This window comes from Leptopilina heterotoma, unplaced genomic scaffold, assembly GCF_015476425.1.
Source record: "Leptopilina heterotoma isolate Lh14 unplaced genomic scaffold, ASM1547642v1 Lhet_8, whole genome shotgun sequence".
Classification (NCBI taxonomy): Eukaryota; Metazoa; Arthropoda; class Insecta; order Hymenoptera; family Figitidae; genus Leptopilina; species Leptopilina heterotoma.
Window position 1 is genome coordinate 965131 of NW_025111180.1, and position 26463 is coordinate 991593.

Genomic DNA, 26463 nt, shown 5'->3' on the forward strand with positions numbered 1-26463 from the left:
CTTATTATAATTTTTTTGATTAATATTATTCTTATTGAACTCTAAATAATTTCTAATTATCGCTCGCATTTCTTTGAAAAACATAAATTCGAAAATATATTAAATTAATTATAATATATTTATTATCGAACAGTTAATTTTTTTCTAAATTGACGCAGAGTTTCATTTTGACTTATGTACATTATATGTTTGTCTGTTTTCATATGGATTAAAATAATTGTATTCGAGCAAAGTGTTACCAAACTTTATTACCATGAGAGCAATAAACATGACGACTAGATAACATAAAGAATTTTTTTCTCTCCTCTTTTTTTACATATTAAATATTGTAATAAAATTTTTATATTAGGAGGCTCCAAAAAAAAGAAAAGAAAAATGATTTTGTCGAATCAGCTGAAATGTATCTGTCATAAAAAGTCTCTTCATTTCAGGTCACTAGTGATAACTGATTCATGAACAAAATAATTTTTATTTTTTTTTCGAGGAAAATTCATTAATGTTAATAATTAACTTTTTTTAAGGAAAATTTTTTATTTTTTGCGGAAAAGGAAATTTTTTTGTTTGAATTAGAATCAGTTAAATATGATTACTAGTATATTAATTCAGAGTTGCCACAAAACATCGATTTTGAAATTCCATGACTTTCCCAGGTTTTCCAGACCATTTTTTAAAACATTCCAGACCCAAAAATAAAAATGTTTTGGTATGTTTTTAGCTAATTACGACAAAATAGTATATTGTGCAACAAGTACAGAAAGAAGCTGTTTTCCGACGATTTGCACGAGGTCGGAAAATCTTCTTTCGTACGTGTTACACAGAATATAAAATCCTTCAAGTAAATTATTAATAAAATAAGTTTATATTGACAGTTAATCCCCTTTGTGTAATTTCATTCCAAAAAATACAAACATAAATTATAAATTTTTGCTTCTAAGGTATACCTTTCATCGGAGCGTATTACACTTACTTTAGAGTATAGACGAAAAAATATAGAGAAACATTATAGGAATTTAAAAATTTAGTTTTGTTCAGAATTATTCACATTTAAACGAGTATTTTAAACATTTTAATAACATTTTATGAAACTGAAGTTACCTACGTTTATTCAATGACAATTTTTTCTTTTGCTAATTGTTTATTTTAATGTTAAAAGCCTTTTAAAAAATTACAAACGATCCAAGTCGGGGAAATCAGTAACTTTGATTTTTTATTTTTTTACACGGATTTTTTAAAAATCCAGGTATTTCAACAAAATTATTATTTCTTCGCCTCATAAGCAATTTTTTTCTTTTACTAATTATTTATTTTAATATTAGAACACTGAGAAAAATGGATATTAAAAATCTTAATATACTAGATATTAAGAAAAGATGCTAATGTATATCATCTAGTCCAATAAAAAAATTCCAAAGTAAATGAAATCCAAAAAAGTAAAAAAAATGATTACACTTTGGACTTATTTTTTGGATTTTTCGTCCTGATCAAAAAGTCCAAAGAAATTAAAAATCCAATGAAAAAATTGAGATATAAAAATTTAAATGGTTGCCTTGAATAATTTTGTTCTTTTTTTGAGTTGCTGATTTCGCTGACTGTGAATCGAAAGTACATAGTTTAATGATTTTATTTTTTAAATTTACTTGTATATAGTTTTCTCGTATGCATTTTAACTTGTTCAGTTTTCCTATATACATTTGAATTATGGGAAATTGATACCACCCCAACAAATTGTATTATTTTTATGAAAATTTCATAAAATCTTAATTCATTATATTTATTATTCTTTAATAAAATTATTTAAAAAATTTAAATCTTTCAACAATTGAATTAAAATTTACAATTTTATCCGAATTTTAAATAACATTATTTAAAATTTGTATTAATTTAAAGAAAATTTCAATTAATGTGTTTATTTTTTAATAAAATTTATTTAAAAAATTGAAGTATCTTTGAACAATTGAATTAAAATTTCTTGAAATAAAATTATTTGACTTTTCCCTTAATTTTACTGACTTATGGTTCATAAAATTTATTTTTCTGGCAACAAGAATTTCACTATCTCTCACTTTTCAAAACACTTTTTAGGTTAGGATACGTTAACCTGCTGTTAACATACGTTATTGTGGCCGGTTAAAGTTAACATCGGTTAAATCGAGTTAACGTTCCGTCAAAAGTTGGTGAAACGCAAGTAGAAATTTGACGGTCCGTTAATGTCTTAATCGAGGTTGGTGGAACCGGGCATATAAGATGTTTACATATTTCACTGTCACAGATATTGACCATTAATATCTAGATAATAAAGCTTAATATCCATTTTTCTCAGTGAAGTCAGTTAAAAAAATTATAAGAGGATCCAAGGCGGGGAAATCAGTGATTTTTAATTTTTTTGTCGTGGATTTTCCAAATATCCCGAAATTTTTTTAAAGGGTTTATATTAAATTAAAAAACAATCAGCAAAAGAAAAAATTTTCATTGAATAAAAGTTGGTCACTTCAGTTTCACAACATTTTTGGTATTCTAAAATGCATTTAAATGTATTAATTTTAAAATTATGTAAAGGAAGATATTGACCAAAAGAAACTAAAATTTAGAAACGCCATATTGATTTTAATTGTAAGCACTAACTTTAAAATAAAAAAATTGTATAATGTCAACTAGAAAACTTGAAATTTTTACGATTCAAATACAAAAAATTGAATTTTTAGAATCAGACTTTATAAAATTCCCTGACAATTCCAGGTTTTCCAGGTTTTCCATGACTGAAGAAAAATTCCATGACAATTCCAGGTTTCCCAGGTCAGTGGCAACCCTGTAATTACTAGTAATTAATTAATCAACTAATTAATATTAGTATTAATTAATTATAATTAATATTAATAATGTTTTATACCTATAATTTAATATTTATATTTTACAAATAATACAACCGATTGAATAGATTTAAAATATGCAGGATTTAGAATCAATTTTATCGATTTTGAATTAGTTGAGTAGTTAACTAACTGAACTAGTTATTTGTAAATTTAATTAATTATTAATTACCTATTTCATTATTATATTCAACATTTTATTTTTATTTTCATGATTTCTTTCAAGCGTAAAATGACATTGTGTAAAAAATATTCACAAAATATTGTTTTTTAATAATATTTTCATAAATTACAGCAAATATATCAAATGAACGAATATTTATTTCTATTTAAATATTTTCAAAAATTACTACAATAACATTTAAAATAAAATAAAATAAAAAAAAATTAATTTTTTAAATTAAGGAAAAAATATTTTATAACAAAATTCAAATTTTAATGAAAAATATACAAAAAAACCAACGTTTAATTTTTGAACTTTACGACTATTTTTGAACGTAATAAGTAAGATAACGATAGTAATTATAATAATTATTGTTAATTATTATTAATTAATTATATATTTATGAGATTGTTAAATTGTTAATTAATATTAAAAGTAAATATCCATTGAATATTATTTAACCCCTTCACAGTGTTTGACGTCTATAGAGGCCAAAATAATTTGTGCCCCCAGTGTGTATGACCGCTATAGCGGCATCGAAAAAAAAGATACAGTGAGTTCTCGCGAGTCGTTCAACTCACGAGTCGTTCAAACTCGCCAGTCGTTCAACAGCTGATCAGTGTCCGATTCACGAGTCGTTCAATTTCTAGCATGCGCGCGCCGGTGCTCAGTCCTGTGTAATTTAAACGGACCAAAGCCATTGAATATTGTGTCTTTCGGGGCGATAAATATGTTTCACACATCCCTGAAATCGCCTTGGAGGCGTGGCTTATGCGTTGAACGACTCGTGAGTGTTATGATCTTGAAAATTTTCGAGAATTGAACGACTCGCGAGAACTCACTGTATATAAAAGTTAACGAATCTTGCTAAAAATGTCTACTCGGGGGTTTTCGGGGTCGCTGAATCCAAATCCGTTATTAAAAATTTTAAATTCAAAATGGCGGCATCAAAATGTCGACCAAATTTTTTTTTAAGTTTACGAATTTGGCTGAAAATGCTCATTCCCAGGCGCGAGCTGACAGTGAGTTCAGGCTTTACGAAGCTTGATTGAGGCTTGGCCAGTATTGGTTGAAGATTGATGGGACAGCGAAAGCAAGGCTGCTTGAGTCCGGAATAGTAACATCGATGTAAACCTGACGCTCAGTCTTTGTTGAAGACTGGCGTTCAATCTTCAATCAATGCTGCGGAAGCCGAAAGCAGGACTGAACAAGACTGCTTCCACTGTTCCCAAATTTACACGCTTCTCACGCGTTCATTCAATATAACGTGAATATATTAATTATTATTATTAATAATAAACAGTATTGTTATTAATATATATGTATTTACATATTTAATGACAATAAGTTATTATTATAATAATTATATTATTTTCATATAAATATCATATTACTAACAATAAATGTCATTTAACATAATAATATTGAAAAATAATTTTAGCAAAAAAAGACAATTTGTGATAATTGGTACATTTTTTAAATTCATTCTTTAACAGACTTTTAATATTATTTTTACAAACAAGTTCACAAGTTTTTTTTCACAACACTTATTAATTATACAGATTAAATAGTAATTTTATTATTTTATGTAAACGCTTATAATGAAAAAATCTGCTCGCATGTGGGATCGAACTCACGTCCCCCCGCCCCAGACGCATTCCGGAAGTCCTTGACGCAACCACTTAAACCGCACGGCCACTGAGTCTCGATGAGAACTCGGGCTAATCTAATATATTAATGCCAGTGCCGTATATTTTGTTACTTATAAGGGCAAAGTGAAAACTATGACTAAAAATTTCACACATACTAATCCTGAATTATTTTAATTATTAAAAATGAATATTAAATAACTCATAATAAAATTATAATCATTACAAAATTCAACTTTTAAAACATTTTAAAATTAAAAATATTTAATGAATAATTTAATAAACATCGATAAATAATTGATATTTTTTATTATTCAGTAACAAAATTATTAACATTTATTATTAGATATATTAATAATATATTATTTAAATAAATATAATTTGGAATAATAATGAATTATAATGTTAAATATTATAATTATTATTAATTATAATAATATTTATTAATTCAATAATAATTATTAATAAATAAATAATAATTAATTAAATTAATATTAAAAATTAACATAATTAATAAAATTATTAAATATGATGCAGTGTCAGGAATATTTATTGCACATTTTAATTATTATTTATTAATTATCTATAATACTTTTTAAAACATTTATAAAAAAAAATTTCCCATTTAACTTTTTTTAAATATGAAAGTTACAATTAATAATATATTTATACTAAATAAATATAAATATTTATTTATCAATTGATAACTTAATGTTAATTATTATTATTATTTGAAACAATTATTATAATTATTATAATGTTATTTAATTAAGTGAACACGGTAATAAATAAAGATAAACTGAATATTGTGTAAAGATTGATTCAAGCTTGAATCAAGAATAGATGTTCGAGCTTCACTCATAAAGATTGACCGAGTCTTGAATCGAGCATGGGACGAGCATTGGGCCCAATGTTGAACCAATATTGAACTAATATTGAGTGACAGTGATGTAAGGACTGCTTCTACTGTGGGTTACCCACACTGAGCGTTCAAGACTCAATCAAACTTTAATTTATCGTCAGCATTGGTCTTTCGCGCCTGGCATTCGGGGGTTTTTGAGGTCTCTGAATCCAAATATTTAGTCAAAAATTCAAAATTCCAAATGGCGACCAAAAAAATTTAAAAGTTTACGGATTTGACTAAAAATGTTTACTTGGGGGTTTTTGAAGTCGCTGAATTCGAATATTTGGTTAAAATTTTTTAATTCAAAATGGCGGCTTCAAAATGGCGACTAAAAATTTTTTTAAGTTCACGAATTTGGCTGAAAATGCTCATTCGGGGGTTTTTGAGGTCTCTAAATCCAAATATTTAATCAAAAATTCAAAATTCAAAATGGCGGCTCCAAAATGTCGACCAAAAAAATTTAAAGTTCTCAACTTAGTTCTTAAAACTTAAAGCAGAGGAATTAATATGTCCGATGTTTTAAAACATTGTAAAATACTCAAAATCGATCTATATTAAAAAATTTAATAATAGTAATTAAATTAAATAGTTCGTGACTCCGGATTCGACTAAGAGCGGTGTTTTAAATAGTTTGTGTAAATATATATATATAAATATAAAAATATAATATATGCGTAAAATATATTATACATATATAAAAATATAAAATTTTAAACCCCAAAAGACTCAAATAACTATTTATAACCACATTCGTAAACTTTTAAATTTTTAGTTGACATCTTGAAGTCGCCATTTCGAATTATAAAATTTTAACCCAATATTCTAATTCAGTGTCTCCAAAAACCCAAAATGCTCATTTCTAGCCAAATCCGAAAACTTTAAAATTTTTTCGGTCGCCATTTTTAAGCCGCCATTTTGAATTTTAAAAATTCAACCAGATATTCGAAATCAGCGACCCCAAAAACCCCCAAGTGAGTATTTTTAGTCAAATACGGAAACTTTTAAATTTTTAAGCCGCCATTTTGAATTTTTTAATTTTGATCAAATATTCGGATTCAGCGACCCCGAAAACATAAAATATAATAATATCAAGTAATTAAAAAAAAATTTTTTTTGCACATTTGTGGCACGAAAAGCTTATTTTGACTACACTGCTAAGGGGTTAAAAAGTAATTTTAAAAATAGAAATAAAAAATGATTTTTAATTAAATAATAATTGAAGTGAATAACATTTAAGGATGATTCTCCGCGTAGCGCACAATTTGGATTTTACTATTATTGATAAAATTTTTTTTAAATTAAGTAAAAGTCGATATAGAATTTTAAAGTTTAACATTCAAGAACGAAATATTCGTGGTGAGCCAGACAAAATAATTGTAATTTTCTTTTTTACAATAAACACCCATGTAAAGTTGCGATTACACCATGACGGTCTGATTCGACCATGACGCACAAGAAAAACTAATTTTTTAAGCAAATTATTATCGATTTCAAAAATTCTTTTTTTCCACGTCTTTTGTTTTCACTAACCTTAGACTACTAAACTTGTTTTGACGTAAAATATAAATAATTATTCATTTTGTTGCAAATATATTATGATTCGACCATGACGATTCTGTGACTCCCTTTCATGCTTGTAACACATATAAAACAGAAAAAAAAAATTTTTAAATTAATTTCTCTTTTAATAATTTATTTAGGAGAGTTTATTGCTGCTTTTTATGAATGTTGAGCAATTTTTCGATTTGATTTTTTATGTAAATTATGCAATTTTACAAAGTGATTATACCATATGACGCGAAAACGAGAGACAAGAAGTAACTACAAAAATATTAAAAAATAAATTTTTTTTTTACAAGTGTTTTGTTTTTCTCAATTCTACTAACTTAGACAATAAGAAAATGTCAATATTCATTATATTTATTATTATATTTTACTAAAAAAATAACATTTTACACGGAAAAAAATTAATCTCTAAATTAGAGATTAAATCTGAGATTTAGGCATAAACTATCACTGGAATCGGACGTAAGATGTAAGCAGATCACTAAAACTGAAATTTGGTATTATATCTAATCCGAATATTAGTATTGTGAAGAACACGTATTTCTTATGCCTAAAAATGATATTAGGAATCTCAAATTTTAAGACATGGAACATATGTTCTGGCGACTGGCAGTAAACCGCTTCTTGTTAACTGTCATTACATTACTTTCCAATTTTAAATTTTACAACCGCGTTTCTGCATGAATTTAAACAATCTTTTGAATTTAGGTTATTAAGAAGATAAGAATCTTCTTAATAACCCTTTATTATCTTACTAATAAATATTATTAATTAATCTTATTATTTCTTTATTATCTTTATTATCTTTATTATCTTTATTATCTTTATTATCTACCTTTATTATTATCTTTATTATCTTACCCGTTGTATATTGGCATGTTTTGTAAAAAGTGTCTGTGTTTAGAGAAAAAATGGTTGAAAAATGTTTATTTACCTATTTCACGTCATATAAATCAGTCAGTGCCGTATTTTGTCGGGCGATAATTGTAACCTTAAAATTTCACAGACCTTTCAACGCCGATAAGTCTAATAAATAAAAATATATGTTCCACGTGATGACGAGAAAAACATTCATAAAATACGGAAAATGAAAACTGTAATTGTATGTAATTCATATAAAAAAAAGTTGTGAAATTAACAAATCTCTAAATCAGAGATGTGAATTTATGGCGTTTTCTGGTATAAAGTTTGACAGAATCAAACACAACTTATCACAGTAATTGTGACTATAATGTTTAATTTAGATACACTTATATTTCATTGGATTTGAAATTAATATTATTTCAAGTTTAGAGATTAATTTTTTTCCGTGTATATATGAAATGTTAGTAGGGACTGATTACACCATGACGTTTTAGCACCTTAAAACAGATTTTCAAGCAAAATTATAAACTTTTAAATAAAAACGACAATAGACTTTTATTTGTCATCATGGAAATTAATTTTCCACGTTGAATTCATTACAATATATGAAACTGATTTCTTAAAAAACACGAGGGACATTAAATTCTGCGCTACGCGGAGAATCACCCTTAATCATCTACTAAAATTTCATCTACTAAAAATAATGGTAACAAAGAGAATAATGTAAATAAAAAAGTTTGTTTATTTATTCGGACGATGCTGCATAGGTAAAGGGACGCTTAACAATTAATGATTGCATCAATAATGAAAATTTATATTATCTGGTAGATTAATCTAGTCGCCATGTCTACAATTTAACAGTCAATCTCTAGAATAATAAAAAGGGTTTAAAAAAAATTGTAACAATAGTGAAGGGTGTTTCTCTCCCTTGTGTGTTTAAAAAAATGGTGTATCAACAAAGATGTGTATTCTGTTTTGATTTTAATTTTCTTAAATATTAAAAATAGAAGAAAAGAAGGGTAGATTCCGTACCTTACAAGCAACTCTCTAAGAGTGGCTTCGTCGTCCTCTTGTACTTCTTCCTGCGTCTCATTACTGAATGGACTGCGGGCAAAATGATGACGCGTTGGCCTAGAACTAAAGCGGGGAATCCGTCCCCCGTGATGATACGTGGTAGTCGTGGTGGTGGTTGTTGTCTGAAGATATCGGGATGAAACTTTTCGCCCTCTCGTCAGCTTGAGTGTTGTTGAACCCGCATCGAATGCGGCATGAGGCCCAGACTCCCCATAACTCCCGCGCACTCCATATTTCTCCTCCACCCTGGATACGTTATCAATATTATTATTATTAATTTGAGGATTATGATGATGATGTTGTTGATGATGATGATTTGTGCTTTGATTTTTTCTTCTTAATGTTGCCGCTGACGATGTTGTACGTCCGTCTTCTTTTCTTCTACTACGACGCACGCGTTGTTGTTGTTGTTGCTCTAAACCACGATGTGGAATTATTCGCGGACACTGATCCTCTGAATCCTGCGGTCCCGAGAGACTTGATATATCCTCGTATAGACACTCGGAATCAATGTCAGACGATGCCACTCCTGACGCGACACTCCACAGTTGATTTATTGGTTTGAAGCCGCGTGAATCGGCCATCGTTCGTGCTGATCGGGAAAATAAAGATCAACACAACGTGTCCTTAATCACTTTGTTCAAGAAATTCATATTTTTTTTAGTTTGAAAATTTCGTGAATTTGTGTCTTTTATTAGTTGTGTCAGAAAACTGATAAAAATATTTTTTTTCGGGAATATTTTCTATGAAACAAGTTTTTCTAATTTGGAAAAATTTTTCAAGGGGGGGGGGGGAATTCTCTATTGACGAAAATAGTCTAACAAGAAAAATAATCAATTATTTCATTATTAATTAAACTATGTTAATTATAATTCTTGTTCCCTGCTAATGATAAAATATTTTTTTTTGGAAATGATTTCTATTAATATTAATAATACTATTAATAGTATAATAATATTAATAATACAGGGTTGACATAAGTCAGGAAAAGTAGAGTTGGTCAGGAAAATCAGGGACAAGTCAGGGATTTTTAATAAAAGTACTGGAAAAAATTTAATTTTTAGAATTCATAAGAAAATTCTTAATTTTGGTGCCTGTTTGGTTTGCCTTATAAACTATTAATTGAATTTTAAAAGAGTTGCATTTATAATTTTCATAAATAAATGAATTATATATAGGGTAAGGGGCCCCAAGGTGGCCACCCATCTTTTAAACGACTGTACCCAGGCGGAAATTTCCAACCGGCGCGGATCCTAGCCCGTACTGACGCCGGTGTAACTGTACTGGCTGGGAACCGCCTGCCAACCGAATGTGAACGGGCATTCTACCGAATAGTGACTAGGCCAGGAGCGCGCTGGCAACCGGCTCGGAACTGGCATTCTATCGCCCGCTGACCGGCCGGGAGAAGCCGTTCCGTGTATAATTCAACCGGCTGGGACCTGGCACTCTACCGACCGTGGATTTTTCATTTAATAGCCAGCCGAGCGCTGGCATTCTACCAACTGACAACCGGATCGGATCCAAATGATAATTTCAACAAATATCAATAAAAAAAATAATAATTAATTGCAAAAGATAAATACTGATGACAATTCATTGACAGTTCACTTTACACATTTTTTTTATTTTTTTATATACTTAAACGCAATTTTTTATTACATACACATTTGAAAAATCCTAACGCTTGGAGGTACGAACCTACGCCTAACCGAATATTTACGCACCGAAATCTCGCACGCTAACCACTATGCTACGCTCGCATGGGACTCTCAAATCTTAAATACTCTCAAGTGTCACAAGCTGAAATAAAACTTGTCGAATAACTACGCGTCAATGCTACAGCTATATTTTTATTATTATATAATATATTAAATAATTGTATCTCAATATAATAATATTGAACATAATAATATTAATAATTTTAATTAATATCACAACAATAATAAATTTATTATCATTGAGATATTATTAATTAACATTAATATTATTGAGAATTAATAATAAATTATTAACATGAATATTAATATTTATTAATATTTATTAATATTAATAATTTATTATTAATTCTCAATAATATTAATTAATAATATCTCAATAATAATAAATTTATATTAATAGTATAAATTTATTTATAATAATTATAAAGTATAAGTGCACAACAAATTGTTTTAATTGTTTAATTTTGAAAAAAGTCTCAATAAATAATTACTTAATATTTTGATTATATTCATTTATTAATTAATCATTATTTTCTAAAATAATGCAATTAATTATTGTAATAATTATTTAGTTATGACACATTTATTGAAAATAAATTTATAATGTGATTTATAATGTGCCAATAAATGACGACATCCGCAGTCGGATCCGGCCCAGCACCGAGCCAGTACAGACTTAACATATCCGTCATTCTTCCGACGCCGCAGAAGAAAAAGATCCGCCGGCGGAAGAAATCCAGTACCGAGCCAGTACTGACAATAGTGGGAAGACGGATCCGACAGTCGGAGCATAATCTGTACCGCGCCGGTTGCTTTTTCAGATCCGAATCGGTACAGACCGTCGGTACTTGCGGTCTGTACGGGCGCGGATCCCAGCCGGTTGTAAATTCCGACATTCGTCCGACTTTTCCGCCTGGATAATTCCTAAACGGTTATTTATCCTATATTTCATACATTAAAAACTAAATTATTTTATTATTCATCATAAAATTTTCCAAATCGATAAACTTTACATTTTGCATAATATATTTTGATAAATATTGCATCGTAAACAAATTAAAAAGTGATTTTACATAAAAACGCATGGTGGCCACCTTATAGGGCCAGGACGACATTTTTTAAAAGTTATCAAAAAATTGTATAACACACAATTTTATCGATATTCATAATTCATTTATAATATTATTGTATTATTATGTAAACAAAATTACCACAAAGTTTAGAATTTTTAAACTATTAACTGTAATCACAGTACCACTTTAAAAACAATGCTTTCAAAATTTTTTTACCGAAATTTAACGATATCTCTGTTAGAAACAAACGCGTTTAATCATATCATATAACGTCTAAACATATCCAAAACCTTTGTCTTCATAAACAATGAAAATAACTTGAAGCATTCAGTGCTGCCCAATAATGCACAAGAATTTCCTTTTCTTTTTTTCTTCTTCGCCCACTACCCTATAATAAATAAATTTTTGAAAATTGTTGGCAAAATTCTAATTATTATCAAAAATTTTCCTCAATTTAACGATTTCCAATAAAAATTTTCCAAAAGAATTCAATTATTTAAACAAAATTTTGACAAAATTCTACGTAAAACATTTAATAATTCTCTAAAGATTTCAATTACTTTCAAAACTTTAAACAAAATCCTCTTTATAAAAATCCAATTATTTTGAATGCAATTTTAATTAATTTTTTCGAAAGACTTTAATTGTTATCATAAATTATGTAAAATGATAGGCAATATAAAATTTTTTGCAAGAATTGAATTATTTTGATAAATAATATAATTTTTCACCACAAATTATTACCTATTTATTATTATTATTTATAATTATCAATTATTATTTTATTATAATTAAAATTTTTTAAATAATTGAATCTTATTGAGAACATTTTTTTAAAATTGTATTAAAAATAATTGAATTCCTATACGAAAAAGTTTTATTAAAACTTTTAAAAATATTTGTGCTTCTGCAAAAATTTTGATATTTGTGAAAATAATTGAATACTTGCCAAGAATTTTATTAAGATTTTTCAAAATAATTGAATTTCTGCAAAGATTTTTAGTTTTTAATTTCTGAAAGTAATTGAAGATCTGCATATAATTTTTTTTATTTTTTATTTGTGTCAAGAATTTTATTCAAATTTTTGAAAATAATTGGATTTCTGCGAATTTTTCACAGGAATTTAATTATTTTTGAAAATTTTAATAAAATTCTTCGCAAGAATTCAATAACACAGGCCTACAAAATTTAGAATTTTGTCAGACCCACAAACGGGATAAGTCATTTCCGATGTAATTTGTCACCCTGAATCCAAAACTGGCAGCGAAATTGCTCTATCACGTCAGGATTCTGAGATATTCTAACCTAAAAGAGTAAAAAAGGCCATTTTTGGCAACATTCGACTCTCAATAAAATCCACAAAAAATTTTTTTTATCATTCGAACAAATTTTAAAGGAAAGTACAATTATTCACCTTTCAAAATATTCTACACCCGATCCGATCCGACTTTTTTTCACTAAGGTACAACAATTTAAAGTTTAGGTTACACGACCTAAAAACTGAAAAAACGAAGAAAAGAATAATTGGAAAGGACTTTAACTTAAGCATCTGATTCTTAATATTTTGGTATCGTTGATTAGAAAACCGATGTCGGATTTTAAAAATTCAAAATGGCGGATCCAATATGGCGGCTGTCAAAATAAAAAATTGATCGGATTCGCTTGAAACTTTTTACTCGGGGGTTTTTGAGGTCCCTAATTACGAATCTGATGTCAGATTTTCGAAATTCAAAATGGCGGATGTAATATGGCGACATATTTTTAAAAAATTTAACGGATTTGCTTGAAACTCTTCACTCGGGTGTTTTTAAGGTCGCTTATTACAAATCTGATGTCACATTTTCGAAATTTAAAATTACTGTGGATCTAATATGGTATTATATGTTAGTAAAATCGGAGAACGTAAAATTCGAACATTTAGGGCATAATTTATACACTCTTTTAGTAAAGACAATTTAAAGTTTTATTTTTCTTTATGAACCTTTACACATTTTTCTTCAAAAGATTTTCGTATAGTTGGCTTCGTTTTTAGAATATAATACAGAATCACTTCTTTGCTTATATCTAGACCTGTAAATACATCTTTTCTCAATTTAGATATCTATGGGTGTGGAAATCTTTTTTTCAAGTACGCCAAAGACTTCGAATTTCACGTTTTTCGATTTTACTAACATATAATACCATATTAGATCCACAATTATTTTAAATTTCGAAAATGTGACATCAGATTCGTAATAAGCGACCTTAAAAACACCTGAGTCCCAGGTGCGATTTTTTGGTCGGCCCATAGTTGGGCCAACTTTTACAAAGTCGGTCCAACTTCTCGTGCCAGAGGTTGGGCCAACCATACAGATGATAACGGCGACCGTCTAATGGCGACGATGGTTGGCCCGACAACTCATAAGGAAGTTGGCCCAACTTACAATGCATATGTTGTGCCAACTATACATTTCAATGGTTGGTCCAAAGACTGACGCCAAAGTTGGCACAACTTTAGATGCGTAAGTTGGGCCAACCACAATTTTCAAAGTTTGGCCAACTTCAACAGCCAAAGGTAAAAAATTATTAAAAAACTACATTATTTAAACAATTAACACGTTATTATTAGCGGGAACATCAGATATAACCTTTACCTATTATTATTAAACACAATCTCATACATACATTTTCGAAAATATCTATCGCTCGCTGGGATCGAACCCCTAACCTAACGCACCGAAGACTTATACACTGACCACTACGCTACGCTCACATGGGAGTGCATAACGCAAAATGTATATTAAAGCTGCAACAGTCGGGCCAACCGTGGCCCAGAGTTCGGCCAACCAAGAAAGTTTAAGTCATTTAAACCGCATTTGACAAAGTTTTGCCAACCGTTGGGCCAACCGTGGCCCAGAGTTCGGCCAACCAAGAAAAATCAAGTCAATTAAACTGCGTTTCACAGAGTTTTGCCAACCGTTGGGCCAACCGTGGCCAAGAGTTCGGCCAACCAAGAAAAATCAAGTCAATTAAACTGCGTTTCACAGAGTTTTGCCAACCGTTGGGCCAACCGTTGCCCAGAGTTCGGCCAACCAAGAAAAATCAAGTCAATTAAACTGCGTTTCACAGAGTTTTGCCAACCGTTGGGCCAACCGTGGCCCAGAGTTCGGCCAACCAAGAAAGTTTAAGTCAATTAAACTGCGTTTCACATAGTTTTGCCAACCGTTGGGCCAACCGTGGCCCAGAGTTCGGCCAACCAAGAAAGTTTAAGTCAATTAAACTGCGTTTCACATAGTTTTGCCAACCGTCGGGCCAACCGTGGCCCAGAGTTCGGCCAACCAAAATAATGTAAGTCAATTAAACTGTGTTTCACATAGTTTTGTCAACCGTTGGGCCAACCGTGGCCCAGAGTTCGGCCAACCGAAACTGAAAGTCTTTTAAACTACGTTTGGATAAGTTGTGCCAACCTTTGTCGCCAAAGTTGGCCCGACGGTTGGTTAAACTCTGCATTTAATGGTTGGCTTGCAAAGTCGGGCCAACTGTGGGCACAAGTACTTGCCAAAGTTGGGCAAACTCTGGCAACCAAAACTTTGCTTGCCAAAGTTAGGCCAACCTTGGGCCAACCTTCAAACTCTGGCGGCCAACCTAAATTCGCACCTGGGGTGAAGAGTTTCAAGCAAATCCGTTAAATTTTTTAAAAATATGTCGCCATATTACATCCGCCATTTTGATTTTATTCAATTTAATACTATTACTTATATGTTATAAATTGTTTTGCAGTGAAGTTATGTTCATATTATTCGATATATTATGTAATAAAATATTATAAAACATAATAATAAAAATATAACATTTTTTTTAAACGAAATATTGAAATATTCATAAATACACATTCAGTAAAGTATTGAAAATATACCGGTATTACATCAGTTCGTATTTCCAAATTGCCTATTGCCGCGTAGTAATTTTACAATTTTTATTTCAGCTAGTGAGACTTGAAAGCATTTAAGGTTTGAGAGTTCCATGCGAGCGTAGCATAGTGGTTAGCGTGCGAGATTTCGGTGCGTAAATATTCGGTTAGGCGTAGGTTCGTACCCCCAAGCGTTAGGATTTTTCAAATGTGAATATAAAAAAATACCGTTAAGTGTATAAAAAAATGTGTAAAGTGAACTGTCAATGAATTGTCATCCGTATTTATCTTTTGCAATTAATTATTATTTTTTTATTGATATTTGTTGAAATTATCATTTTGATCCGAGCCGGTTGTCAGGCGGTAGAATGCCAGCATTGCCAGCGCACATCTGGCTAGGAAATGAAAGATCCGCAGTCGGTACAGTGCCGGGTCCCAGCCGGTTGAATTATACACGGAACGGCTCTTCGCGGCCGGTTACCGGGCGGTAGAATGCCAGTTCCGAGACGGATGGCCAGCCAGCTCCTGGCCAAGTCATCTTTTGGTAGAATACCAGTTCTCGGGCGGTAGGCAGGCGGTTCCCAGCCACACGGAAAAAAAAAGTACGTGAATCCTTCCTTGAAAGTGCTTGACTTTTGGATAGAACACAAAGTACAAGGCTGTATCATATACTTTTTATTAGAAAATATAGAAAAGTCCTAGAGTTATTCTAGTACTAGTATGGGCAACAGTGTTTTTTAAATTTTAACGAAAAGTCATTTGTTCAGTTTTATAAAGTACGTGAAAGATTAGTTGACTGCGCTTGAAAATTCTGTAGAGCATGCGCAGTGTGCGTTGCGCGTTTCTACCCAAGGTAAATGCCAGCTGATCGTCTGTTTCCATTTGTGTTAATTTCAGATGTGAATATACTATTATTTTATGAAAAACAAATAGTGTTAATATATATTTGTCTTCAAGAATTGACTTTCAAAAAAATATTTTTTGTTTTGTGTTTCTCACAAAACAGAATGTTATGTAAGTCTCAGTTTTCAGTGAAATAGCATGTCTCAGAAGTCGTGAAAAATTTCACCATGTGGTATATAAGAACAATTCGATACGTACTTTTAAGTGTTAAGTGTGTGTTTATATTTAAGTTATACGCGAATATATGTGTGTGTTATAGGTTAGTTCATAAGTGTTGACGAACGTCGAAAAGTGATACAATAATTGTTCTTTGTTTGTGTGATTAATTATCCAAATATGTGAATGAATGAGTGAATTTCAGAAAAACGGTGTGAACAAGTGGAAATTATTTTTTTTATTTTACAGTTTTTTTGAAAGTCAATGAAATTCTCAAGCAAGGTACTAGAAATTTTCATTGACTGCTTTTGAAACTCTCATGCAAAAGTACTAGACTGTTTTTAGTATTTTGTGTCGTATCCAAAAGTCAAGTACCGAGTCAATGAAAAATTCACGTACTTTTTTTTCCGTGCAGTACCACTACTCCGGCGTCGGTACAGGCGAGGATCCGCGCCGGTTGCAAATTTCCCACTGGGCAGCTGTCGACAAGAGCTGTGATAGTACCTTTACGAATTTGAAGTCACTCACTCTCTTCCTCTTACTCTCTCTTACACTTTATACTTTTTAAAATGTAGTAGAAACTCTGTCCGGATTTACCCCAAGTTTTCAAAGTTTTGGGGTAAATTCGGACAACTTGTCATTATTAACTGAATTGACAAAAATTAAAAATCCAAGTCAATTTCTCTTTCGGGAGTAACTAGGAATAAAAAAAAATTTTTGTACGATTTTTAAGTTTGTTACTTTTCAAATGCGAGATGAAATACTGAAGCAGTCTGAAAATAATTGTCAACTTTTTTTGCATTAAGCGACAACTTTAATTATCCTATTGCCAATTGTCAAGATAAAAACTTGGCAATACTCAGAATCTCTTGAAGGTGATCTGAGCTGGAAATATTGACGTCGATCTTAATTTTTAATTTGTAAATTAAGCTCCAACCCCTCTTTCCGCATTTACCCCCTGTCCGGATTCACCCCAACTGACCCTATATTCATGTATAATTTTAAAACACATTTACCCTAATTAATCCTGTGTTAAATAATTTCCAAAATCTTTAATTTCCAAAAACTCGGATTATTTATAAATTAGTAATTAAAAATAATAAAAACTAAACTGGCGCAAAATTTCGATGGGCGGAATAAATGATGAAAGTCAATTTTCATTAATTAATATTTAAAGAGAGGCGGGAGTATCCTTTTAAGTGCATAAAGGAAAAACTATCGCATCGAAAATGATAAACGTTAATGTGTACAGCGAGCAAAGTGTTGACGTAAAGCGTCGACATTTATCGTTACATTGGTCTGAAGAGTCTTTTTTTCTCTTCCTTCATGTACTTAACCTAAAAACTAAGAAGCTTAAAGGGGGAAAAAATTTTTTCAAGATTTTCCTTTGAATTAAACGAGTGAAAAATCACTTTTGAATTCTTCTTTTTTAAAGCACAAGGAGGAAAAAGAGACTTTTTTCTGCAATTAGTTTTTTTTCTCACAGAATTTATATTGAATTTTGCGAGAGAGGAATTTAGAGAAAAATTATATGAAAAAAACCCTTTAGGATATTTGTTAATAATATGAAAAGTAAATAAAGATGCAAAAAGAAACTATTTTACTTTAATATTAAATAATAGATTCTTTTTAATTTAATTGTTAATTGTTTTTACTTTCCAGTAATTTATTTTATTTCTGTATTTTAATTTCATTCTATTTTCTGTTTGCAATTTAATTTTTGTATTCTATAAATTTTTTACTCTAATTTTTTGAAATTTAACTTTTCTTATCTTACAATTTTTTGTTTATAAATTTTTTACTCTGTGATTTTTCGTAATTTAATTTTTATTTAATAATTTTTTTGTAATTTAATTTTCCTTTTGCCTCAATAGAATTCAATAAAAATATTGTGTAAAGAAAAATTGTTAGCGTATAATAAAAATATTTTTTAGTTTTCTGACACTAAACTAATAATGTTGTTGACACATTTTTTTACGATGAATTTTCGTTTCGTGCAAATGGCGTGACTCTCCGATTTATATCAAATAACTTTTTTGTTTTTTTATTTTTCGTAAATTATAATACATTCATGCCTCGCATGCATTATTATATTATTATTTTTGTGTGTGTGAAAAAAATGTGTGCGGAAAAATAAAAATACAATAACGACACGCACAATTTGTGTTTAATGTGTTTTTTATTTGTGTATTTTTTCACTTTTTTTTATTGATATAACAAAACGCAAAATCATGCAAAATAAAAAACCAGCCGAATGTAAATTATATACACTGACAAAAAATTTAACCACTTACTGCTAAAATGCGTCTAACGATTAAGAAAAAAACAAAAGAAATATAATTGTCAGACGTTTGTCTTTTTGGCAAAATTTTCTCGTCCACCCCCATTGTCTTCGTTTTTGGAAAATTTGTTTAAAAAATTCGATAATTCTTTGGTAAAAAATCGTATTATAATCAAATTAAAACATAATTTAATGATATTATATGTAGTTTATATCTCTTTATATTATAATTAAATTATAATTTAATTTAAATTATTTTCGAAAAATTTTTTGTCCTCATCGTCTCCATAATATTTGGAAATTGAAAATTGGTTTCTTTTCGAAAATACAATTTTTACAAATCTCCCATTTTTTGGAAAATTATTCACAGTTAGAATAAATTATATTTTTAAGGGCAATTACTTCTTTTGGAACATTTTCTAAAAAAGAAACTGATTTTATTAATAAAAATTAAGATGAAAAAATGCAATTTCAAAAAATTGCTGTCAAACTGGAAATTGGAGATTTTCTGGGTTTGATTTTCGCTTGAAAAAATTTTAGTTATTAGATTTTAATTAGTATTAATTATTTTATGAACACAGTAATTGTTAATTAATTATTTTTAAGTGTTAAAATAAAGTAGCAAATGTTCAAATAAATAATTAATTTTCTAAAGAGCAGAAAAAAATCTGTTAAAATCTCTTTAGCTACAGAAGCTTGAAATAAAAATACGTAAAGGTATTCTTTTCACTAGAAATGTATAAATAAATTAAAATAGGGTTTGGGAAAATTTGTTCGTAATAGTTAAGAAAGCATTACATATTACTTAATAGTATCATAATAATAATATAATAATTAATTAATTAATTAATAATTTATAAAAAAATTATTTATTATCAATTAGTAATTCATGATATAATAATTAACATATTATAATACATTAAATATTATTATATAGTTAATTAGATTCTAATTAATAACTAATTAATTATAATAATATTATTGTTATTAGAAATATATTATTTGTTTTCGTTTAGAGTAAAGGAAATAATGTCTGAAATGCAGGTGTATTATTTAATATACGTGCTAGGCGATGTAAAAGCTGACTAACCTCAAACAATTTCCAAGCCATTGTGCCCGGCGATGATGAAGCACTCCACGACTTTGTGTGTTGTGACAAGTGGAAGTCCTTTTGCTAGGAAAAGGTATAATACTCTACCGTTGATAAGCGATCCGTGGCACGAGAAGTTTCGAGATTCCAATCTGTTGCTTCTTTTGCTGCACTCGATTTCAAATCTTCTTCCCCCTTTCCCTCACTTCTGCACTCTTGGCTAGAAAATAAAAAAACAAACCAAAATTCAACGACAATTTTCTCAAAAAATATTGTAAAATAAAATTATTTTCTACTAAATATTTCAGCATTAAAATAAATTAACGTATTTTTAAATGGAAATAAAAAATATTTCCATTAAAAAAGAAATTAACATTTCTTTAAAAATAAAAAATACGTCCATTAAAATAATGAACGTTTTTTTAAAAGGAAATCAAAAATATTTCCATTTAACAAAAATTTTCTTTTTCTTCAAGATTGTTAATAAAAAATATTAGCATTAAAAAAATTAACATTTTTTTATACTTAACGGAAATAAAAAATATTCGCATTAAAAACAATTAACGTTTTTAAATGGAAATATTGAAAAAGGAAATAAATTTTTAGAGTGACATTTTTCATTAAAATTAATTTGTCTCCTTTTATGCTCGTTAATTGTATTTGTGACAATAAACATTCCAATTGATATAAATCATATATAATAACACTTGAAAGGTAACGGGGGTTGAATTATTATTTTGTTTATTTTTCGCGAATAAAACATCTTTTTTTCCCGAATGGTAATTACTGTTGAATATACATTTTGACAAAAAAAAAGTAAGTGAATTATTATGTCAGATTGAGATAAATTGATTATTAAACACTTTTTCCCAACAGAAAGCTTTCATTTGTAATGTGGATAAAAATCACAGGGACTATAAAAACAAATTAATAACATGAATCACTGCATTCCATTTTTTTTGCAATTTCAAAATATTTGAACATTGGGATTATTTTTCTCAAATGGTCTGTTTATTAGAAATTTTGTTTTGTGTGAATATTAAATTTATTTGACGGAATTAATTATTAATTTTCCTTTTTATTTCACAAATTAAATATTTTTAATTATTAATTTTTTAATTCAACAAATTAATTATTAATTTTCTTTTCTATTTGTTAGGAAAAAGAAATTATTTTCTTTTTTACTTTTTAGGGAAAAAATTATTTTCTCTATTATTTTTGGGGCCGTTCATAAACTACGTCAAACTATTTTGCCTAATTTTTCCACCCCCCCCCCTACCCACGTCACAAATTTTACATGCTTTAGCGCCATTTTTTCTACAGAACGTCACAAAAAATGAATTCCACCCCCCCCCCCCCCCCTAAGACGTGACGTAGTTTATGGACGGACCCTTTTGGGTGAAAATATTATTTTTCCTTTTATTTTTTAGGGAAAAAAATGATTTTCTCTATAATTTTTTGGGGCGAAATATTATTTTTTAGAGAAAAAATTTTCTCTATATATTTTACTTATTTTTCAAAATTGGAAACTTTTTTTAAACCTTTTTGTCTCCGTGGATAATTTTTTTTTGCAGTAGTTTTTTATCAACAAAAAGATGAAACTGATTATTTTGTTGGAATATAATGTATATTATATTGTGTACAACAATGTTGAGTTCGTAATTAATTATTTTTGTTTTAAAAGTTACAACTACAAAACTAATATAGGCGAAAGGATAATAAAAGACCGTATAATGGAATGTGTGGGGACATTCAAAACAATTGAAGCGTTTACTCATAGTAAAATAAAAGAGTCTGGACCGCGAGTACGGCATATTGTTTAGATAAAATAGAAATTTACAAATTGAAATTTACTTTAGCGTGTGTTAATTTTGGTGAAAAAAATGATGGTAATATAAAAATTAAAAAAGTTAAATTATTTTCACTAAATAAAAAAAGTAAAAAGAAATAAAAACATTTTTTTATATTTCGTGCCTTTTTCTTTTATTTATAAAAATTGAAGTTATTTTTACTTTTAGTTATTACTTAAGTAATTTTATTTTTTTAGGAAAAAGGAATTTTCTGTTTTTTAGGAAAATAAATTAGTTTCCTTTTTCTTTTCTTTTATTCATTTTCAATATTATTTTTCTCATAAATATTCTTTTTTATATTTGTTTAATATTTTTTATTTTTGTATTTATTTACAATATACATAAATATTTTATTATTATTTTTATTAAAAATAATAATTTATAAAATATTTAAATATAAAATAAAACAAGAGGGACTTTTTATTTAGTTTATTCTTTTCAATAAATAGACAAGAAAGGTATTAAATTTTGATTCCATTGTTTTTGGGTATTGTTTATATTTTCTATTGTTTTTTATTTATTTTTATCCTCAAATTAATTAATATAATATTACCTAAAAACAATATTTGAAAAGTTATTTTTTTTAGTTTCATAATATTGAGAATTATTTAAATTATTAGCTTATTTTTTACAATAATAATAATTATTATTATAAGAAATAAGCTAATAATAATTTTCTACACTAATTAATAATTAAAACGATTTTTAATACATTAAATTTAATTAAAAGCTAAACCAATAATAATAAGAATTGCTAACAAGAATAACTGCTATTATTATTATTGTTTTTGTTATTATTTATTTATAAATTGTTATATTATTTTGGCAATAATAATTATAATTGTTATGATTTATTTATTTTATTAATTTAAAAAAAAATTTTTTATATTTTTTGCGTTTAGAGAAAAAATATTCAATTTGCAATTACGCTGGTTTTCTTACCGCTTTCATAAAATGAATAAAACACTATTTGCGGATATATTTTCGCTGTTTTCTCAGTTGGTAACAAAATAATCCATTCTTTGATATTAAACGCCAAACACGTTATTATACACTATTGACATATACACACACATAATGTATGTATTTTGTATTTACTACATCTGGTCATTTACATCACAAGACACGTGACACCAAAAACAACTATAATGAAAAACACAAGTTATTTAACAGTTCAATAGAAATATATTGTTAGTATTTACACACTATAGATGCGCGTGTATGATGAAAGAAAAAAAAATTTTTAATGTCATTTATGAGAATATCACTTTTTTTAAGTGACAAGAGAAAAATAATTTACTTTTAGAGAACGATTTATATTTGTACCAGTTATGGCTACGACTGATCGCATGACTACACACATGCCTAGTGCTTACTATACAGAAAATGGAAGCAAGGTCCGGTCACCTCCTTCCAACTTTCGCTTCACACAGAGGCGTCTACAATCCTCTCCTTCGTATCATTCGACCTTTTTTTCAAATGTATGGGTATTTTTATCTCGTGCAATACAATTTTCTTTTTTTTCCTTATGCGTGTTAAATTTCGTTTTGTACTTTTTGTGTACATATATTGTGTACACCTCTATTTTTACTTTTGTTGTAGTGGTAGTACAAAGTTAACTCTCACATCGTTTATTGAAAAATGAATTGGGAATTTTTTTTTCAATTGAACGTTGATATATTATTTTTCTAAAGTTCAGGAAATGAATTTTTTTTGCTCGATAAATTCAATACTTTTATTTTTAAAATATTTTTCTCTTGATAAATAAATTTTTTTTCTTTATTATAAACAGGTATGCATAAAATAATAATTATTTATTAGGGAGCGTTCACAAATGATGTCACGTTTTTTGGAGTAGGTACTAAACGTGACACAATGTATTTTTACATGTGAAATTGCATGAAATTGCGTGACAGGGGGGAGGGGGTCTAAAATCCCGAAAAATTGCGTGACATCATTTATTAACGCTCCCTTATATTGCAAAAAATTACTAATTTCAATTATTAATTACACATTTGCAATTATTAATAACAAATTTTCAATTATTAATTATTCAATAATAATAATAATTGACCATTTTTTTTATTAATTTAATTATTAATTTATTACTATTATTATTTTTTTAAATTAGTATTATTGTAGTATTATTATTATTATTATTATTACTAAAACGAGTTGGAAATTTAACAATATTCATTTATCCAATGCTTGAAGATCCGGTAAATAGATGAATATAATTAAAAATAATTTTCCAAAGACAAGGAAGGAATTCTCCTACAATTGAATTTCATGAGAATCGAAATAATAGGTTGTTTGAAGGATAGAGTTTTTTCTACACTTTTTTCTCTAATAATAAAAACAATAGATAATCATCTATTACAATAATTATGAAGGTGTTTACACCGTGTGGTATAAATTTATTCTCTGCGCGCATAAACGAAAATATTCTCAACGAGCATATATTCGCGCCTGCGCAAAATGTTTGCCTACAGCTTTGTAGTGAAAAGGTACACTCTCACCTCACTGCCTGTCTGCCTGCGCAGGCAGGCGCCATAAGAGTGAGAGAGAAAAAACATTTAATTTGAATTTTCTGACTCTCTTACTCTTATGTGTTACCATGTCAACCTGCAGGCAGGCAGGCAGGCAGGCAGTAGGAGCTGTGCTAGCGCCTAAAGGCTTTGCCTTGTCCACGTGTTTGCGCAGGCGCGAATATATGCTCGTGGAGAATATTCCTGTTTATGCGCGCAGAGAATAAATTTATACCACACGGTGTAAACACCTTCTATATCACGTAAGTATTTAAAGACGTGCCAAGAGCAATAAATAAAAAAAATTTTGCAAATTTGTTTTTCATGCATTTTAAATTTGAGGAAAACTTTATTTGAAGGTCGTTCAAAATTATTTCTTTTTAATTAAATAGTGTGATGTGTGTTTTCTAGTTAAACATTTATTACAAATTGAATACTTGATTTTTTAATCAGAAAAAAATTAATAATTGCAAATTAATTAATTGTTATAGTAGTAATTGATTAAATAGTACATTTGCAAACTAATAATTACTGATTTCTAAATATTTTTATTTATTTTATACACTCGTCTTTTTGCCTTAATACTAGCGTTTACAATAGTGTCCCCGAGGAAATTTTCTTACATACTTATTCTAAATTTTTGCGTCTACAGAACGACTTGAAAATTAGGAGTACTCGCATTTGCCTGGACCACCCGTCTAATAAGTTTTCTCGCCACACGCAGAAAAATAGTTGGATACAGTATACTATGAAGGAGTTTACACCGTAAGCCTTAAGGTCATGTTATACAGTATGAAGTTTTTCCATAGTAAAGTATATGGGGCACGTGACCACTGAATAACATGACCTTAAATATAAGTCTCCGCGAGCATAAACGGATATGCCTCCATGAGCATATACTCGCGTCTGCGCAAAATGTTTGCCTGCAGCTGTGTTGTGAAAGAGTTTGCCTTGACCACGTGTTCGCGCAGGCGCAAATATATGCTCCTGGAGGAATATCCGTTTATGCGCGCGGAGGCATATATATTTAAGGCTTCCGTGTAAACTGTCTCTATGTGTTGGATACCCCAGCTATTTTAGATAGTGTCTGGAGCGCGATCTATTTAGTTGGACAGGACAACCAATTTAATTGGATTCTTAGATGCTGGATGTACTATCCAATTCTGTTGGATAGGGGAGCCAATTTGTTTTGTGAACTGTCTATTTTTTTGTTATCACTATACTTTTAAGTTAGATATGCAATTATTTTCTAATAGTGAAATAACCATTTATATTTTACATATTTAATTAAATTTACACATGAATATTAATAAAATTATTTGTTTATTTAATTTTACTAATTTAATTCTTATTGAATGTTTTAGATATAATTAAGATTTAAATATCATTAGTTATCACTGAAAATTAATTCTCTTTATGATTTTTTTACTTTAAAATTAACAAACATAACCTAAAAATTTTTTCCGCGTTAGGTATTCCTCATCGTGGAGCGGTTGTTCCTCATCACAAATAAATCAATTTATCAAAATTGATCTAAATTTGAATCAGCGAAAAGTCGCTGATTCACCAGCCCAGAGTATGCAGCTGATGAAATAGCGTATATGGGTGACTTCAAATAAAAGGGAATTCTGCCTTCGGTGCATGTAAAAAAATATTTTTCTATTAAGGGGTTATCAATATTATTTTCGGGTGATTTTTATTCTCAAAATTACGGAAATAAAATTCACCGAGCATTACATGCCAGAATTTTTATAAAAAATTATTTTGTTGCAGAATACCGTCAAAATACTGAAAATGCGGGACAGTAATGACAGGGACAGTAATGACATTCTGGCGAAAATTGAATTTCAGTCATTACATAAGTGTTTTAAAATATTCTGTGCAATGG

At 28.7% G+C, this 26463-nt stretch overlaps 1 protein-coding gene across 12 annotated transcripts in view; it reads right to left on the reverse strand.

Moving 5' to 3' along the window:
• The window catches only part of LOC122511050 (glucose transporter type 1), a 303150-nt gene that overhangs the window by 206215 nt on the left and 70472 nt on the right, over window positions 1-26463 (reverse strand). For 7 of the 12 annotated variants that reach the window (XM_043626068.1, XM_043626067.1, XM_043626072.1 and 4 more), the window contains exons 1-3: window positions 22990-23412; window positions 20198-20417; window positions 9046-9679 (exon numbers count right to left, since the gene is read on the reverse strand). In XM_043626068.1, coding sequence (XP_043482003.1) covers window positions 9046-9671 — 626 coding nt within the window. In that variant the 5' untranslated portion in view covers window positions 9672-9679; window positions 20198-20417; window positions 22990-23412. Of the gene's footprint in view, window positions 1-9045; window positions 9680-20197; window positions 20418-22989; window positions 23615-26463 lie in introns of those variants that run through there. The other 5 variants (XM_043626065.1, XM_043626063.1, XM_043626062.1 and 2 more) reach the window with 5 other exon arrangements.